At 41.5% G+C, this 20,252-nt stretch overlaps 1 protein-coding gene across 1 annotated transcript in view; it reads left to right on the top strand.

Moving 5' to 3' along the window:
* ELAVL4 (ELAV like RNA binding protein 4) overlaps nucleotides 1–20,252 on the top strand; it is a 282,994-nt gene that overhangs the window by 71,648 nt on the left and 191,094 nt on the right. Inside the window, exon 2 of the mRNA XM_033917154.1 lies at nucleotides 11,006–11,246. Coding sequence (XP_033773045.1) covers nucleotides 11,006–11,246 — 241 coding nt within the window. The remainder of the gene's footprint in view (nucleotides 1–11,005; nucleotides 11,247–20,252) is intronic.

Raw genomic sequence — 20,252 nt, 5'->3', positions numbered from 1 at the left:
CTGCGCGGACTTATCAATGCACGCATTTGACGGGGCGCGATTCACAGGGCACAATTGTCGTGCGTGCATTTGACGGGTCACCGCAGGTAGCGCATTCCATGTATGGTGTGCTGTAACTGAAAAGATGTCGGGGCGTTTCGTACTAATTCTCTTTAAAGATGAAATTTAAAGTACTGTAATGACTGATCAGCTGATCTAAGTGGGCCAGCAGGTGCATAGGGAGTCAACAGTTTGTCTAAGAAGATTGGTACATTAGTGGTTTGAATTTTAAATGCTAGGTGGGCAATTTCATAAATAATTCTGTAACTGATTGGCAACCAATGAGCCTTTATCAAAAGAGGAGTTATGTGATCGAATTTCTGTGCTTCCTCAGTATAGACCAGTGGTTCCCAAACCTGTCCTGGGGGACCCCCAGCCAGTCAGGTTTTCCAGATATCCCTAATGAATATGCATGAGAGAGATTTGCATATAATGGAAGTGACAGGTATGCAAATCGCTCTCATGCATATTCATTAGGGATATCTGGAAAACCTGACTGGCTGGGGGGTCCCCCAGGACAGGTTTGGGAACCACTGGTATAGACAGCAACAAATAGAGGCACTGGAGATGTCACAGCCAACTGATGGTTACGAGTCTTTTATTCAAATATGTAAAAACAAACAAAGTCCCGACTAGGATCCAAGTATCGACGATGGGGTCGCCTTCCTCAGGGGACAATTATCAAATGTGTCGGTGCTTCATTGTGAAGTAGAGACGCCGACACGTTTGATATTGTCCCGCAGTTCGGGGCAGGCGGCAGTTTGGGCAGGCAGGAGAAGAGCATCGGAAAGAAGAGCAGCAGGAGATAAGAAGCAGGGCAGAGCAGGGCAGCATTCGGAGCACGCGGGCAGGAGAGATTGCAGGGCAGAGAGCAGGGCTTCCAGTGGGGAAGACGTTTTCGACTGGTTCCCCAGCAGTCGCTTCTTCAGGTGATCGGCCAGCCCAGTCGGATCGGAAATTTGGTGTTGTGAATCGCGTCCCAGCCTACTTTGCATGCGTTTCACCTCATTTGCATGCACGGATTCGAAGTGGATCGCAGGAGAGGTAAGTGAATCAGGCCGGATGGAAATTTGATAGTAAAGGGGTCGCAAACCGATCGGTTTGCTTTGCGAATCGAGCCCTAAGTTGTAATCTGTTTTGAGTCCTCTTTTTGGGAGAAAAAGTCAGAACAGTAATAGAGCAAACTAGATTGAAAAAAACCCCCACATCTTGGCTGTCACATTTTTGCCACTTGATAACATGATCCTATTAAAGATTGTGTTCCATATCTTTCAGTTTCATTAAATTAACTGATTTAAAATTCAGACTTGATGAAAAGACTCTCGCGTTGCGATGGTGTACTTTGAGAATAAAATTAACAGTTGTCATTTTGCACATTGTTTATTTGTAAATGGGGCCTTTGGTGTATTTTAGATCAGTGGTTCTCAGATCTATCCTAGGGGAACATTAGCCAGTCAGGTTTTAGGAATGTCTGTGATGAATAAGCATGTGATTTGCATACATTGCCTTCACTGCATGCAAATTGTTCTTATGCATATTCATTTTTTATTCCAAAAACCTGAGTGACTGGTGCATCTCAAGGATAGACTTAACCTGAAAACCACTGCATTAGCTTGCTGGTGATGAAAACCAATTATTTATTTTAAAAGCTTATAGCCCACCTAAACCTAAGCGGGTTCCAACAATACAGACAAAGAAAACCACACAACAAAAAAAACCCTATGACATAAAAATACCAGACAGTATAATAACTAGTCATGTTGCCCAGTGGCATAACAAGGTTAGGAGGTGCCCAGGGCACCCCTCATGCCCTCCTCTCCACCTCCCTGCTCTTTTACCACCCCGATGCCACACTCATGCCCTCCCTCCCCCCCCCCCCCCGGAACCTCTTTAAATCATCGCCAGCGCGAGCAGCTTCTCCGGCCTTCTGCTCGTCCTGGCACTGGCTTTCCCTCTGATGTCATTTCCTGGCCCTGCAACCAGGAAGTGATTTTAGAGGGAAGCCAGAGCGGCGCGAGCAGCAGGCCAGAGAAGTTGCTCACAATGGCAAATATTTAAAGAGGTACAAGGGGGAATGGAGGGCATGAGCATGGCGTGGGGGGGGGGGTCATGAAGAGGTGCTGGTGCCCTCACCAAGACAGCACCCGGGGCGGTCCCTTACTACACCACTGATCTTGTCTTAGTTTGCTTGCTGGTGGCTAAGTGGCAGAATCTGTGACCCCCAACATTAACTAGGCGTTAGATACTGGCTGCAGTAGAGGCCGAAAATTGGATGTGCAAAAACTGTTCCTTAACCCTCTAGAAGAGGTCTTGTCCATGGATATGTTGAGAGATGCTGACCATTGTCCATCAGTATTTAGTGCTCTCAATCTAGTACCTTTAAACTGTAAATTCTATGGAAAATTAAAATTTGCTTCAAAAGAAATACAGAGGGTTTTAAAAAATTTAATTTTAAAATGAGGGCATTAGTCATTTTCACTTGTCAGGAGTTGAAAATGTAAGAAGTCTATAAAAGTCAGTGAGTACATTTTTAATACTCATTATTTTCATCATAGTCTGTAAAAACTAATTAGAAAAGGCAAACCCTATAAGTTTCACTTCTCCAAGGACAAGCAGACTCTGCAGACCTCACAGATGGGTAGTTTCATCTGATGGAACCCTGGTAGAACGTTTTAACATGCTCAACTGAACATGGGTAAGATGTTCTATGTCACAGTCATTGTGTGGGGTGGCCCCCTTAGTTAGGGGTCAATGTCAGTATGGTTCTTATATAAGGCTATAGTACCTACAGAAGGGTCCAATGCAGTTTACAAAACAATAAGCACTGAGAATTGGATAGAGGGAGTGCGCTAGATGTGGTGTATTTAGATTTTAGCAAAGCCTTTGACAGTGTTCCACACAGATGTCTAATAAATAAACTGAGTGCCCTCGGGATGGATATGATGTTGGAGAGGGAATACAGGGATAGACTGAAGGGGATTTCAAGGGGGAGGAATGTTAGACATAGTGATGGAGGGAGAGATGTGGCATTGAGCTGGAGATAGTGACAGAAGGAGATGATAGAAGGAGTAATAGAAGGAGAAATGGGCATGGAGCTGGTGGGCAGTAGTGAAAAATGCTGCACATAATCCGGGAGATAAGAGAGGGAGAAATATTGGATGTGGCAGTTGAGGGGGTGGGAGAGATGCCTGGATCTCTCAAGATAGATGGACAGTGAGAGAGAGAGAGAAGGAGACAATGGGGGCAGAGGAGAGAGGAAGAAAAGTTGGACTCATGGAGGGACAGAGAGAGATGTTGGTGAGGAATGGATGAGATGAGGAATGGAATGAGATCTTGAGAGGAAGCATGCAGGAGGCAGAAAGAAAGAAATATTGGATGCACAGTTAGAATGAAGGGCAGCCAGAGACTTATGAAATCACCAGACAGCAAAGGTAGGAAAAATAATTTTAGTTTCAATTCAGTGATTGGAATATGCCAGTTTTGAGAATTTATATCGGCTGTCTATATTTTGCCCCTGAATATCCCCACTTAGGTGACTGGAAGTGATGTAAGTGGACAGGAGCCTGCCCTTTTAAATCACTCTGAATATCAGTCCCATAAAAAAATACCTACTGTACCCAAATTGGGTTACCATATGGCTCCAGAAAAAGGAGGATGGATTGAGACATGAGTTTTATTTCCAATGGAAATAAATCCCAGATGTCTCAATCTGTCTTCCTTTTTCTAGAGCCACATGGTAACCCTTACTTGAATGTAGCTCAACTTCAGCTGCTACTTAGCTAAATCCAAAATCCAGGGCTCCTTTTACAAAGGTGCGCTAGCGTTTTTAGCGCACACACTGGATTAGCGCACGTTATAGCATGCGCTACCCGAAAAACTACGCCTGCTCAAGAGGAGGTGGTAGCGGCTAGCGTGCGCTGCATTTTAGCGCGCGCCATTCCGCACGTTAAGGCCATAACGCATCTTTCTAAAAGGAGCCCCCACTGCTAGGGATATTGTGAATTAATATAAAACCCTACAAACGTCAAACCTAGGCAATGCCGATGATGCACTTGAGATCAGTGTCCATGGAAGCGATCTGCAGGGCTTCAATGTTACGTTTGTCCACATTTTCACATCAGAATACTATTTAGATAAGGATTCTCAATCTGACTGCCAGTTTGGCTACTCTGTCCTGCAGACTATCTGAGACTTAGGGCTCCTTTTACGAAGGCGCATTAGGGCCTTAACGTGTGGAATAGCACGCACTAAAATGTCGCACATGCTAGCCTATACCACCTCCTCTTGAGCAGGCGGCAGTTTCTCGGCTAGCGCACACTAATCCGGTGCGTGCGTTAAAAACGCTAGCGCACCTTCGTAAAAGGAGCCCTTGGAATCCAACTCCATTGCTTTTTACAGATAAAATATGTTAAAATAGCCTGTTGCCAACTAAAATATGTGGTTTTCTCACTGACATTGTTTTAGTTGTATTTTTCCTTCTCTAGCTACAGATTTCTATCTGTGATGATTATATAACCAGCTTGTTCTGTTAGGTGCTTCTCCAAGGACAGTTACATATTACGAGGGGAGTGCTGAAGAGAATGACGTGGATATGGTTCAATCAATGATCCGAAACAAAGTCAAAACATAGAATTATGTTTCTGCAAATTGGTCCTTAATGAAATAAGATAACGCTCTTATCAGCCACAGTAGCAAAATAACGCTTAGAATTTAGGAGGTTGGTTGGTTGAGCTGAGAACTTTTCAGCACTCCTTCGTATGTAATAAAAGTGAGCCAAGAATAGGACAATCAAGCCACTGTGACATCACTGATGAGGCCGGCTCTTATTGGTGGACTGAGGCATTATGACATCACAGTCTCAGCTCTGGTTGCCAGAGACTGAAACTCTTCACACTACCAGGGGATGCTGAAAAGTTCTCAGTCCAACCAAGAAGAGAATGACTTGGATCTGGGTCAATCGATGATCTGAAACAATGTCAAAACATAGAATTTCATTTCTGCAAATTGGCCCTTAATGAAATAAGATAACACTCTTTTCAGCTACAGAACCAAAATAACACTCAGAATTTTGGAAGTTGGTTGTTTGGGCTGAGAACTTTCAGCACCTCTTCATATGTAATAAATGTGAGCCAAATATAGGACAATCAAGCCATTGTGATATCACCGATGAGGTTGGCTCTTATTGGGGGAATGAGGCATTATGACATCACAATCTCTGCTCTGGTTGCCAGAGACTGAAACTCTTCACACTACCAAGAGGTGTTGAAAAGTTCTCAGCCCAACCAAGAAGAGAATGACGTTCAATCAATGATCTGAAACAGTGCCAAAACAGAGAATTTCGTTTCTACAAATTGGCATTTAACGAAATAACGCAACACTCTCTTCAGCTCCAGTGGCAAAATAACGCTCAGAATTTAGGAAGTTGGTTGTTTGGGCTGAGAACTTTTCAGCACCCCCTTATAGTCCTCAGAAAATCCTCCTGCTTCCCAGAGAGGAGTTGGTTCCCTATGAGATCGTTTTGATGTGGTCATCTTGCACATACTCAGTGCAGCATATTAAAAATCTCTCCTGCCAAGGTTCCACCAGATGATGCTACTTATCTGTAAGGACCCATATTGCGCTGTCCTTGAAGAACACCTGTTACAGGTAAGCAACTGTGCTATTTAATTGCAGTACAGATTGAATGTTTTTCAGGCTTCACTAATGTTTGTTCTTTGCCCTTTACAAGAATTTATCTCAGCGTGATGTCCAACTGTGTAATTACCTTTCTTTGTGTTTTTCTTTGTAGAGTGTGTTCTTTATTTGCATCCCATATTGCAAAACAAAATAATCTTCATTTTTAAACTGAGAGGAGTGTTTTTGTACTTTGTTTAAAGAGTAGCAACACACAACAAATGATTTTGATTTGGAATAAGAATAACATTGGTAATCCAATTCAACCTAGTAACACATTTGACTTTGATGTACAACACTGACAAGACTCCTTTTTTATGTTGAATGAGATAATTTTGTGGCACTTCAGTGAATCTGCATGACGCAACTCTGAGACCTCGCTCTGCCATCTGTGAGGGCTGATTGAAAAGTAATGAGACTGCCTCAATTTTCCTTCCAAAAAGTAGACATGTGCTGGTTCTGGTGAAGATCCTTTAGTACATTGATGTTTCTGGACCTGCCGTAGACTTCATTATTGGGACACAGCGAGAGGAAGAACTTCTTAAAATCTGGCAGGCCAGCAGCGTGCCTGATTTTAAGAAAAGATGGGATTGGCACGTAGGATCTCTTCATGGAGGTAGTTAGGGGGTGGGCCATTAGTGTGGGCAGACTGGATGGGCCGTGGCCCTTTTCTGCCATCATGTTCTATGTTCTATGAGGAAGACGTGTCTGTGAGAGTACGCCAGAGGTGTGTGATTGAATTGGAAAGTGCAGTAATGAAACTCTTGAAATGTTATGGCAAGCAAATGGTGGTGAAGCAATTAGCCGTGCTGCAAACTCTCACAGACACATCCCCCTCAATTGCCATGATGAAACATACAAAGTTCTTCCTCTCACGGTGACCCAACTATGAAGACTATGGCCGTCCAACGGCAGGTTCTGAAACGTTGATGTATGAGCTTTGCAAGAACCAGCACAGCATTGCCACCTCTTTAAAATCAAACAAATCCTGAAATCTGGGACTCCATTACCAAAGAAAACCATACTATATTGTTTTTAAGGAAACCTTCTACAGTGCATCCAATATTCGTGAATTTGCATATCCATGAGTGTGTAAATTGTGACTGCTATTCGCCATTCATGCTATTGTGTTTGGGTATTCACAGACTTGCACATTAAAAAAATTGGCCTTATTTGCTTTCACTTTCACTTCTGAAAATGGCCACCAAGCATCCAGGGAGGGAGTTGCAAGCAGTAACTCCAAAAAGAAACCCTGTTTTTCCTATAGGATCGATTATTCGCTTCCCACGGTTTTGAAGAACCACATATATGGCTGGAGCCTAACATCTATTTTCTCCACAGATGCATTGTTTCATTTCTCAGAATGGTTCACGAAGAGTTTTGAAAACCAAACTGCCATGAATAGCGAGAATGCACTGTATTTTGAAATGGGATTATAAACTGCTGCTTGATTGATTATAATACTGCTTTTTGGTAGACATCTTAGCGGATTATAGTCATAGACAGAATTATATAATGGAACAAATGTCCAAATTATTATATTAAAAATTAACCACAATGATAAAAGATCCAATACTGAAAAGGACTTACCCAAGTAAGAACCACAATCACCAGGATAAGTCCCGCTCACCAGGGCTATACCCAGATTTTTAGTGGCATTGTCTGAATAATGCCCCTGGAAATCTAGCACTATCTGGGTGGTCTGTGGGCGGAGCCAGATTTTGTCCAGGGATTGGTGACATTCAGCACTGGCGTCTATATAACCTATCTGGTAAACAGGCCAGCAAAGAGGGGGTATTGGACTGAGTATCAATGATCTCAGATCGGTCTGACTGGTATCTTGAGATCTGAGTGTGGGACTAAACTGGTAATAACATCACTGCCCTTCTCAGTGGGCGTTCATGAGATCCACTGCATTTTTGCAATCTGATGCCTGTTCTGTGGAATGCTCCTTCAGGGAGGATGAGGATGGAGGGCTCTCTTAAAAGATTTAAGAAGCTGTTGAAAACCTTTTTTTTTTTTAGAACACCATTTTCTGGTAGTGAGTACTAGAAGTTAAGTGGTATTTGAAATAAAATGTAAACTGTAACTCTAGATCTGGATTGTAAGCATCGCTATTTCGGACAAAGGTTGATGCTGAAAATCAGGGTACGTAATGTATATCTTTAAACGCCATGGCTGGCATTTAAAATAAATATTGACTAAGGAGTTCACATAGGCCCTCTTTTACAAAGGTGCGTTAAGCGTTTTAGCGCTGATTTAGCATGCGCTAAATCAACGTGCGCGCTAACCACTAACGCGTCTATAGGATAACATGCACGGATTAGCATTTAACGCGTGTTTATCGCAAGCTAATATTTATTGCACGCTAAAAAGCATAGCGCACCTTAGTAAAAGAGGGGGATAATGGATGATAAATTTCCAAATTCTGTGCAGTGTGCACCCAGAGCCAAAGCACACTGAATCAGAATCACTTCTATATGTAGTTGGCTTAATTTAATGAAATGACACATTTAAAAAAATAATCTTCCTCATTCTTGACAGTTTTATCTAACATTAAAGGGGGAAGTCATCAATGAGCACTAAGCAATTTAGCATAAGATAACCGTGTTAGCATGGGCTAAACACTAAGGGGTCCTTTTACTAAGGCGCACTAACCGATTTAGCGCGCACTAAACGCTAAGGCGCCCATAGAATATAATGGGCTCGCTAGCATTTAGTGCTTGTTAATCTTTAGCGCAAACTAAGTTAGTTTGCACGCGCCAAATCGGTTAGTGCCCTTAGTAAAAGGGCCCCTAAGACCCCCTTAGGCAGTGGTGTAGCAAGGGAAGGGAGCCAAGGCCAGTGAGAGCAGCAAGCGGAAGATGCTGCTCGTGCCAGCAAACTTTTCAAGAGTTATGCGGGGGTGGGGGGGCACTCAAGCAGCGAGGAAGAGTGGGGAGCACACGGTGCAGAGATGCTGGGCGCCCCTGCCCCAGGTGCCAACTTCCTTTGCTACCCTACTGCCTAAGGGGGGGGTCTTAGTGTTTAGCGCATGCTAACACGGTTAGCGCATTCAAAGAGATACAAGGGGGGGGCGAAGACGAGGAGAGGTGCTGGCAGCCCCAATGAAGATATTGCGCAGGATAGTTCCCCCCCCCCCCCCGCACTGCCCATTGGAATATAATGGATTAGTGTGGCCTAAATTGTTTATTGCCCGTTGATGAATTCCCCCCTAAGGGGTCAGTTCAAGAAAGTTGCCTAAAGTTCCCCACCTAAATTTTGGGCACGAAGCACAAATTCCATAACAGCGATTATAAAACGCGCAATTGCCTTTATATAATACTAGCATAAGTCAGCATTTAGGCTTGACTACTTATGCCATGTCCATGGCAGGTGTAAATGCTCACACTAACTGCAGCTCCTTGGGCATAACAGATAATAGTCTATAACGTGTGTGCCTTTATCTGCCATCGTGTTTCTATGTTTCTAATTGTGCATATTACCATGCATAATATTTATACAATTAGGGATTTTCAACCTTGTTCTTGGGGTACTTCTAGTCAGTCTTGGTTTTCAGAATTCAGTGGGGCTATCCTGAAAACCCTAACTGGCTGGGTGTGCTCTTAGTACTGGGTTGAAAACCTCTGATTTTGAGGGTCAGTGCATAGGAATAAAAAGTTTGGTGCATGTTGAGCTTACCATGTGCTAATAATGGAGATGTTTACATAAGAACATAAGAATTCCCGCTTCTGGGTCAGACCAGTGGTTTATTGTGCCCAACAGTTCGCTCCCGCGGCGGCCCTTAGGTCAAAGACCAGTGCCCTAACTGAGTCTAGCCTTACCTGCGTATGTTCTGGTTCAGCAGGAACTTGTCTAAATTTGTCTTGAATCCCTGGAGGGTGTTTCCCCCTATAACAGCCTCCGGAAGAGCGTTCCAGTTTTCCACCACTCTCTGGGTGAAAAAGAACTTCCTTACGTTTGTACGGAATCTATCCCCTTTTAACTTTAGAGAGTGCCCTCTCGTTCTCTCTACCTTGGAGAGGGTGAACAACCTGTCTCTATCTACTAAGGGCTCCTTTTATGAAGCCGCGTTAGCAGTTTAACGCATGTAATAGCGCGTGGTAATTTGCCGTCCACGCTAGCCACTACCGCCTCCTCTTGACCAGGCGGTAGTTTTTTGGCTAGCACAGGGCAAGTACAATAGACTCTCTGTTAACTGGAATTCAAGCAACCATAAAAAAAAATACAAGAAATACTGTAATACTTTAAATAAAAATGAAAATAAAATCAGTTTCTGTCAGAAATTTAAAGGTGAAAAAATTATTTCTTGAAAAAAGATTTCCTCTTTTGTGGGCAGAAACTGCAAATGTTTCCAGACGGTTGTAGAGCTACCCAGTTTAGGCGGAAACAATTTCTTCAATACAAATCTCGTGTATTATCATCGGGAGCAACTTTTTTCTTAAAATTTCCTGCTAAATGTATGATTACTTATTCAAATATGTCATATGCTTTTTTTGAACCTGATCAGTTGGAAAGATTCCTGATAGAGAGGGAAACGGGTGTTCAAACTAAAACTTAAAATAGAGATATACAGGCTTTTTTTTTTTTCCTTTTATTTGTTGGTTATATATGTTCAAGAATGACCTCTTTCTTTTCCTTGATGTGGACTCATATTGCTATAGAATACTGTATGTATTATAATTGTTATATTTAAATTAAAAAAAAAAAAAGAAATTCAAGGGTAAACTTGGCACGCTACACTAAGTACACCCACGCTTTGCCTACCACATATTGGGTACTTGTCTGGAACAGTTTATGGTATGGCATATATGTAATGTAATGTAATGTAATTTATTTCTTATATACCGCTACATCCGTTAGGTTCTAAGCGGTTTACAGAAAATATACATTAAGATTAGAAATAAGAAAGGTACTTGAAAAATTCCCTTACTGTCCCGAAGGCTCACAATCTAACTAAAGTACCTGGAGGGTAATAGAGAAGTGAAAAGTAGAGTTAGAGGAAAAATAAAAATAAAATAAACATTTTAACAAGACATGGGGTATAATATTAGTTAGGCCTATTTTTAATAGTAACTCTCAAGCAACCAGAAACTACAGTTATCCGGCATCTACCAATCCCCATGGGTGCCGGTTAACTGAGAGTGTACTGTCATAGCCTATTGTTGTAGAAGCAGAGGATTTGGTTGCAGAGAAGTTATTGTTGGACAGTTGTCGATAGAATAATTCAGAAGTGCTTTCACTTAATCTGTTAAAAACACACACGGCATAATTATGTTTTATTTCTTTGCAGATAATTAGCACCATGGAACCTCAGGTGTCAAATGGCCCAACGTCTAATACAAGCAATGGACCCTCCAGCAACAGTAGAAACTGTCCGTCACCTATGCAGACAGGGGCTGCCACTGATGACAGCAAAACCAACCTCATAGTCAACTATTTGCCCCAGAATATGACTCAAGAGGAGTTCAGGAGTCTCTTTGGGAGCATCGGCGAAATAGAATCCTGCAAGCTTGTACGAGACAAAATTACGGGTATGTTCTTAAATATTCTTCCTACGGCACCTTCTTGCATCATAAGGGCAGATTAAGTGCTATCTTTTCCCAAAAATAAAACCCCAATGGAAAGAGCGAAATCCTGATATTTTGTCTTGTAAAGTTGGTAAATAAGCATGAATACAAGTAACCAGGGGTTAATATTTAAGTAGTGGGCACTGTTTTTTTACAGTCAGATATTCAGTGTTGAGCACAGAATAGCTGAGCATTCGGAAGCTGCAGGAAATTATTCAATGTCAGTACACAAATAGCTATCTGGATAACTTAGGACAGCCATTTTGTTTAATATTTGATACCCAGGTAACTTCTGACATTGCCTTAGCTCTGCCACTGGACTGATCCGGCACCGCCTGAATAGTGCTGAGGCAGTGAAATATCCAATTCAGCAGGATTATCCAAATAATACTGCTGAATATCACTGACTAGGCCCGGTGAGACCTAGTTACCGAGGAAACAGCTGCAGCTACCTCATAACTAGCTTTGAATATTGACCCCCCTGGTTTCTGAAAGTACTTTTTGTAGCAGTGCCCTCTGTGTAAAGAATATAACATCCAACATAACAACAGAGCATATGTTTGCTTTGAAACCTTTTCTGTTCTTTAAAAGGCCTCTGTGCACTGCTTTTATCTCTTGTTACTTCATTTCTGCCTCATCGTCCATTTTACCTCTATTGACCTTTTAGTACGGATACATATTACTAAACCTATGTTCTCTGGTAAATAGATTCTTTACTAAGCTACCATTAAACTACCCTGTAGGATCAAAGAAACAGATCTGAAAAGCTGCCTAGCCTGCATCGGGCTCTCACTTTAGAAGAATGCGGTTAAAATACTAACGTTATATCCAAATTCTATAGCTTATTTATTTAAATTCGATTTATATCCCGTCCTCCCCAAGGAGCCTAGAACGGGTTACTTGGTAACATGTATAACAGTTAGCAACAAGATCTATAACAATTAGCAACAAGGAACAGAAGACTAAGGCAATAGTGTACTGTGAGATGCGTCTAGTTCAGTTGTTCTGGATTCGTAGACCCTTGGAGCCTGACGCGTGCACAGGGAGACGCATGAAGTCAGAAGCATGCACAGGGAGAGAGTCGGTTGAACATCTATTAAGAATACAGTGGTTTGGGAGTAACGGTCTGAATGCTAGCTTGTCTTGAGGAGTCAGGTGAAGAGGTTTTTTTTTTTTAAGTTTATTAGGATTTTATATACCGCCTATCAAGGTTTTCTAAGTGGTTTTACAATCAGGTACTCAAGCATTTTCCCTATCTGTCCCTTATTGTAAAAACCGCTTAGATAACCTTGATAGGCGGTATATAAAATCCTAATAAAACTTGAAGGGCACGTGGGAGCTAACATGGACGGCCTGCTTTTTGCATGTTGAGAGATTAAGGCCTTTATTTCAGAAAAATATCCACTAGGATTCATTTGCAGTGATATTGGGAATATCAGTGACATATCCTATGTCAAAATTAGTAGAAAAACATGATAATTAATGCTTTATTGTTTGCTTATAATAGAGCACAATGTTATAAAAGTTATGTGTGGTGGTGGTGGTGGTGAGGGTGGGGGGTGTTTGTGCAAAACTCCCTCATCATAAGGCCTTGCTCCTTTGTGCCCTGCGACTGATACCTCCACCTCCAGCTTTTTCCCTCTTCAGGCTTGAGTCCACTTAGCAACAGCACACTCCATGAAAAAGCCCAGATTCTTAACACCAATTTTGCCTTTTCTGTGGTGAGTTGCAAGGGACCTGGCTATTGTAGGACAAGTTCCTCAGTGATCACCCCAGCCCTTGCATTTGACTACCAGCACTTTTTTTTTTTTAATAAATCTTTATTAATTTTCCATACAAAAACAGTGCATTGAATTATACGTACAATTGACTTCAAGACAGCACTTATAATCGTTCAAAGAAATACTACAAAACATTCCCCCCCCCACCCTATTCAAGAACTCTTTCATTTGGTCAATTAATACAGTAAAAATATAATGCAGTGGCTTTTCTTTCCCCAAGACCCCCCCACCCCATATATTGCTTGAACCTCAAGCACAGAGCTCTAGCACTCTTAACCATCCCCTCCCCTAGCCCCTCATGTTCTTCCATCCCCTCAACTCCAAGGCACAGCTTTCTTTTCTCTTCTCCCAGCACATAACCCCAGCCTTCTTTCTTTCTATAGTCTTCTATCCCTCCCCCCACCCATGCATGCTGATCTGATCACCAGACAAAAAGAGGAGTAGGAAAGTAACTGCACATTAGGCCATCCGATCAGACTGCTGATTCAAAATATGGCTTGCCTGGTGTCCTGCACAGCTCAAATGTGTAGTCAGATCCAGGAGGAAGATGCAGCCCACTCTGGAGCTGCTTTCCTCCTTCTGTTGCTGTGATCGGTATAGATCTCAGTGCAGCAGCTCAGGTGGGGAATTCTGTCCAAATTCTACTTTGAGTAATTCTAAAGAATTTCCCTAGGCTCTATGAAAAGTTATGAGCAGCTTTTAAACCCTTTAAAAAAAAAAAATCTTTTGCCATTGTTGTTTTCTTGCTTAATAATGCAAGTTCACACAGAGACCTTTGGTCAGCGACTATTTTTGGACTATACAGGCTTATGTTTATTTCCGTTTGCGGTTTAATTTGATACCTTACAAATTAGGGACCCCTGATGAAGGCGTGTTAACCAAAACATGGACTATGTTGGGTCCCCTGGTTTGTAAAAAGGTGGTGACATTAACCGCAATAATAAACATAGCCTGCATCTTGTATGCTCGTCTGCAGTTTCTTTTTGTTTTAGGGCTCCTTTTACTAAGCCGCGTTAGGGCTTTAACGTGTGGAATAGCACACGTGACATTTCTGCGCGCGCTAGATCTTAATGCCAGCATTGAGCTGGTGTTAGTTCTAGAAGCGTAGCGGGCAGTAATTTCCTGCGTGCGCTAAAAAGTTTTTGAAAAATCGCATTCCTCCCCAAGTATAAAATAATTATCCTTGCTTGCAAGAGACTCATTGTTTTATTGTAAGTAAAATTAAAATGAGTGTCACGGTGTATATTATTATTACCTGTAGGTTTTAGGATGTTTTCAAATTCTTATTTCAAGATTTTCAGTACAGTAATGGAGTGTTGAAAATACTGTTTTATGGTGTTGTCTCAGCCCTGGGCCTTTACTGAAGAAAATAATATGTTAATTTGTGATCAAATTTGTGATCAAAATTGAATAGGTATAAATGACAACTTTTTAGACATCTTTTAAATTAATATGCAAAACTAAAATTGTGCAGTTTTGTTTGTGGTCTTCCCAAATGCAAGACAGGGCATTCTCGTATTTTAATTTAAAGGAGACACTAATGAATTAAATAAACATAGGCCCCTTTTATCATGTCACATTAGGATTTTTTATCGCCGGCCGTGGCGGTAAAAGCTGCAACGCTCATAGAATTCCCATGAGCGTTAGAGGTTTTACCACCGCAGCGTGATAAAAGGGAGGTCATACAGGTCGATTGAATCCAGAAAAAGCTGCTTCAGGGATATCCACTAATTTTCAGTGGCATTTAACTGGTTATCAGTGCTGAAAATTAGTAGTTAGCGCATACATTAAAAGCTAACTAATTTGGATATTCATAAAACACAGTCTTATCTTTATACATCTACCCATGGCCGGTTAAGTTCTAAATATTGACTTAACTGGCCATGCGTTAGCCAGCACCGCATAAATCAGGTACTCAATGCTGAAGCCTGGAGATGGCCCTGCACCAAATATCCAGGAATAATTCCAGCAACAGTCAGCAAAATTCTCACAGCTATCGACTGAATCTTGACCCCATGTGTAATTTAGTTTCCTTACCTTGTTAGATCAGTCCTGGCAAATGGGACTAGGGTTGCCATAATGCCACTAGGGTTGCCATCTGGCATACTAGGGTTGCCAGATTTTCCTTTTGGAAAATTCAGACCCCCTAGCCCCGCCTAGTCCCGCCCACCCCTGCCCTAATCCCACCCCCAAGCCTGCCCTAGTCCCACCCCCGCTCTTGTCAGGCAGGGAGGAAGTCCGCGCATGTGCGCCCGTCACGTGACAGCCGCGCATGCGCGGAATTTCTCCCTGCCCGACGCAGCTTTTCAAAATCCGGACAAAGTGTTGGGTTTTGAAAAGCCGTCTGGATCCCCGGACATGTCCGGATAAACCCAGACGTCTGGTAACCCTACCCCGTGCCAACATGCAGGCAGCATTGGGGTGAGAGTTTGAGAACAAGAATGAATGGCTCCCTTCTCTCTATGCACTCATGTCCTCAAACTTCGATCCCTTGTACCTCCCTCATCTCCTCACATGCTATCTCTTCCCTTCCCCTCCATTCCTTTCCTCTTCCCATTCTCACCTTTTCCCCCTCTGTTTTATAGCTGTGGTAGCTGGTGATTCGATCATTAGGCATGTTGATAGCTTTATGTTTGGTGGCTGTAAGGATCCCTTAGTCACTTACCTACCTGGTACAAAGGTGGCAGACCTCACGCACCACCTAGACAGTATTTTAGTCAGTGCTGGAGAGGAGCCAGCTGTTTTGTTACTTGTGGGTACCAATAACTTATCAAAATGTGGGAGAAGCCAAATTTATGCTCTTAGGTAGGAGGTTGAAATCCAAATCCTTCAGGGTAGCATTTTAAGAAATGCTAACCCTACCGTGCACAGAACCCATGATGCAGGCAGGACTCCAAAGTCTCAGTGATGGCTGAGACAATGGTACAGGGATGAGAGATTTAGATTTGTCAGAAACTGGCAACATTCTGGAAAAGGGGGAGCCTGTTCTGAAAGGATGGAACCAAGCTACTGGCACTAACATTTAAAAATGAGATAAAGCAGCTTTTAAACTAAATGGTGGTGGTGGTGGTGGTGATGGTGGAGAGCTAACAGTCATTTAGGAGTGCATGGTTTGGAGCAAAGAGAGGCTTCAACAAAGGTGAAAGAAAGCTAGGAGTGTTTAAGTGGAGAGCAAAGTAAAGGTTGCAAATTATCCCTGTCAACTTCAAAGTAGCTTGAAGGTTCAAAAAAAAAGAACATACTTTGAAAAGTCTGTATGCAAATGTTAGAAGCCTTAAAAAATGAGTTGGGAGAGATAGAGAATATAGCACTAGATGAAGCAATAGATCTAATAGGCATCTCAGAAATCTGGAGAAAGGACAATCAATGGGACACTGTGTTACCAGGGGATATTTGTTGGAGAGAACCCAGAAGATTGTAGAAACTGGATGACATCTAATTATACGAGTAGAAGTTATGTGCAATTTTGAATACATGATTATTGAATGATAAGGTGTTCTTCCTGTTTCAAAATCCTAATTTTTCATTCCTAGTATTGTGAGAATTGGTGATGATGTATGTTCTGGTAATTTTTGCCACTTTTTGTTTTTGCTGAAATTATTGCTATATTTAAAAAAATTGATTAAAATCAGACCCCCCCGACCCCCCCTTTTACATTACACCAAAGTCTGTTAATTCCCAATGGGCTTGGTGCAATTATCGCATGTCACCACAGTAATCAGCTTAGTTAAAGAGGGCCAGAGTTTTTTGACCAAGTGATAGGAACATTGTCCACTCAGTCAGAGAATAGACGTGTGGTTTGAGGTATTTTTTTCTCCACTAACATAATATGTCACCAGCAGTTCCACAATATAATTGACTGGGTAAATGTCCCATCATAGAGTTCTAGGGAGGTAAAATTCCTAGACGTAATAAGTGACTGATTTTTGGAGCAACTGGTCCAGGAACTGACAAAAGTGGGAGCTAGTTTAGATCTAGTCTTTAGTGAAATGCAGGACTTAGTACAAGAGGTGTTGGGCCCATTAGGAAACAATGATCATAACATGGAAGTCACTATGGAAATTTACTGTAGAAGCATATAATTTTCAAAAGGGTAACTAAGATAAAATGAGAAAAATGGTTAAAAATAAGCTAAAAGGTGCAGTTGCAAATCAGGCATGGGCATTGTTTAAAAATACCATATTAGAAGCCCAGACCAGTTGTATTCCACATTATCACAAAAGATGGAAAGAAGAGCAAATGACAGCCAGCATGGTTAAAGGGCGAAGTGAAAGAAGCTATTAGAGCTAAAAGAACATCTTTCAAATAAAGGAAAAAAGGATCTGAAGGAAGAAAACAAGACATAACATGAGCATTGGCAAGTTAGATGCAAAGCATTGATAAAGAAGGCTAAAAGAGAATACGAAGAAAAACTTGCCACAGATGCAAAAACTCATATTAATAACTTTTTCAGGTATATCGGAAGCAGAAAGCCTGTGAGGGAAACCATGGGACTTTTGGATCATCAAGGAGTAAAAAGGGCACTCAGGGAGGACAAGTCCATAGCAGAAAGACTGAATGAATTCTTTGCTTTGGTCCTTACGGAAGAGGATGTAAGAGATCTACTTGCACCTTTCAAGAGCGATGATGTGGAGGAACTGAAAAATATCTTGGTAAACTTGAAAGACATATCAAGCCAAATCAACAAGTTAAAGACTCACTAAATTCATCCAGTCTGCCGACAATATGGCCAGTAACACACCCATCCCTCTGCATGGACTCTAGTTACCCATCTTTAAACACTGGACTGGATGTTTACTGAGAGAACTAAATGTGAAATTGTTGATCTGCTGTTAATGATCCACAACCTGAAGAGTGGAGGGTGGCCAATGTAACGCTAGGTGCTCCAGGAACCTACAAACTGGTAAGCCTGATGTCAGTGCCAGGCAAAATATTGGAAACTATTATAAAGAATAAACTTATTGAATACATAGACAAGTGATGGTTTAATGGAACAGAGTCAATATAGATTCAACCAAGGGAAGTTTTGCCTCACCAATTTTCTTAATTTATTTGATGGCGTGAATAAACATGTGGCTAAAGGCGAGCAGGTGGTGTAGTATATCTAGATTTCAGAAAGCTTTGAATAAAGTCCCTCATGAGAGATTCCTAAGAAAACTTTTTTAAAAAAGCAATGAGATAGGATCTGGTTAATGGATAGAAAACAAAGAGTAGAAGGGTCAACAGTGGAGTGCCCCAAGAATCTATCCTGGGATCAGTACTATTTAATATACTTATAAATGATCTGGAAATGGGAACAAAGAGTGAGGTGATTAGATTCTGCATATGACACAAACTTATTCAGAGTTGTTAAAATGCATGCAGACAGTGACACTGCAAGAGGACCTTAGAAAATTGGGACACTTGACATCTAAATGGCAAATGAATTTTACCCCTCCCCCATTTTACAAAACCGCAAAAGCAGTTTTTAGTGCAGGCCGGCATGCTGGATGCTCTGCGCTGCTCCTGACTCTCATAGAGTTCCTATGAGCGTCGGTAACAGTGCAGAACATTTTACGGTTTTGTAAAAGGGGGGAGAGGTTAATGTGGACAAATGCAAAGGGTTACACTTTGGAAAGAATAATCCAAGTTGTAGTTATGTGATGCTAGGTTCCGCCTTATAAATCAGCACCCAAGAAAAAGAACTAGGTGTCATCGTAGGCAATGTGTGGAAATCTTCTGCCCAGTGTGTGATGGCAGCCGAAAAAGCAAACAGGATGTTAGGAATTATTAGGATATGGTTAGAAAATAAGACAAAAATATTATAATGCCTCTGTATCATTCCATGGTGTGACCTCACTTTGAGTATCATGTACAATTCTGGTCACCACATCTCAAAAAAGATATAACAGAATTAAACTCAGGGGTGCCAGTATGATATGCTCTAAAAGCTAAAGAAAGTATCTTAAATGTCACATGATACTCTATAGGTAGCCAGTGAAGTCTGATAAGTGGTGGAGAAATATGGTCCCATCTATGTGCTTGGCCTAGAATCTTGGCCACAGTGTTCTGCAGAGCTTGAAATTGCTTTAATTCAGACATTGCAAATTCCTTCTGGAAATCCAATAAACTTTTCATCATATTTCAAGGTTCATGCAAAGGAGATGCTACTTCTCAAGTCCTTTGAACGGCATTGGATTAAGGTAGCGATTGAGGCGGCATATATTCATTGAAATGCTGTTGTGGTTTGGCTTTGCATGCATTCCACACAAATATGGGTGACCACCTTGGCGGAGATCTGGGCAGTTGTGCCTAAGAGATTTACAAAATTAATTGAGTGATAGGTGCCCATTGTATGTAGAATCGTGCCTATGAAGATAGGAGCTTATCATCCAATTAATTTTTACTTTTTTCAACTATGAGGGGTGTCTATCTTTAGGCACCTTTTATAGAATTTCCCTCCATAAGCATGCAGATTTTAAAGTAAGGTGTGGAGAATTTTCAAAGTATTTATGCAGAATTCTAGGAATAAAACCATGGTAGAGGAAAAGGTGTCTTCTTCTATGATCAAAGATAGGAATTTTTCAGTTGAGTCATACCTACTACTCAAAGCATACTGGTTGCCTGTGGAACATAGGGTTAGCTACAAAATTATACGACTCACATTCAAAATACGACAAAGTAACCAACCGGATTTCATTAATAACCTATTAATTCCACATTGCCCATCTAAAACGCTTCGCTCCATAACACAAAACCTTCTTGTAGTTCCATCTCCAAAACAAATAAACACTATTCGTTTTGTCTAATTTATTACACAGTCTATTTTAATTGAGCGGTATAAAAATTTTTTAAATAAACTTGAAACTTAAAGACATTGAGTACCTCAATCTGCTACAAGTTGAACTGATGCCGTCTTTCCCCATCAGAGACCAGCAAAGCGGAAGGGAGGGGTTCTTAGCTTGAAGACTTTTTGAGATGTCGCTGTTCTGTCTTACTCCCAAGAGGCAGGGCCTATCCCTGAAGGATTTAAGAACGGAGAAATAGGGAAGACTTAGGTTCATTGGTTTGTGATATGTAAAGTATGCAGCATATTACCATTTTTTTTCCAGTTAGACTGCCAAATTAATTCTAGCATTTTAAATTAACAGTGAAGCTGTCCCTACTGTACCATTCCTGAGATAGAGCCATTCTGTCCAGCAGTGAGTTG

This window comes from Geotrypetes seraphini, chromosome 12 (genome assembly GCF_902459505.1).
Source record: "Geotrypetes seraphini chromosome 12, aGeoSer1.1, whole genome shotgun sequence".
In the NCBI taxonomy this organism is placed as follows: Eukaryota; Metazoa; Chordata; class Amphibia; order Gymnophiona; family Dermophiidae; genus Geotrypetes; species Geotrypetes seraphini.
Note: the sequence above shows the minus strand (reverse complement) of the source record. Positions and strands in the feature narration are given on the sequence as shown.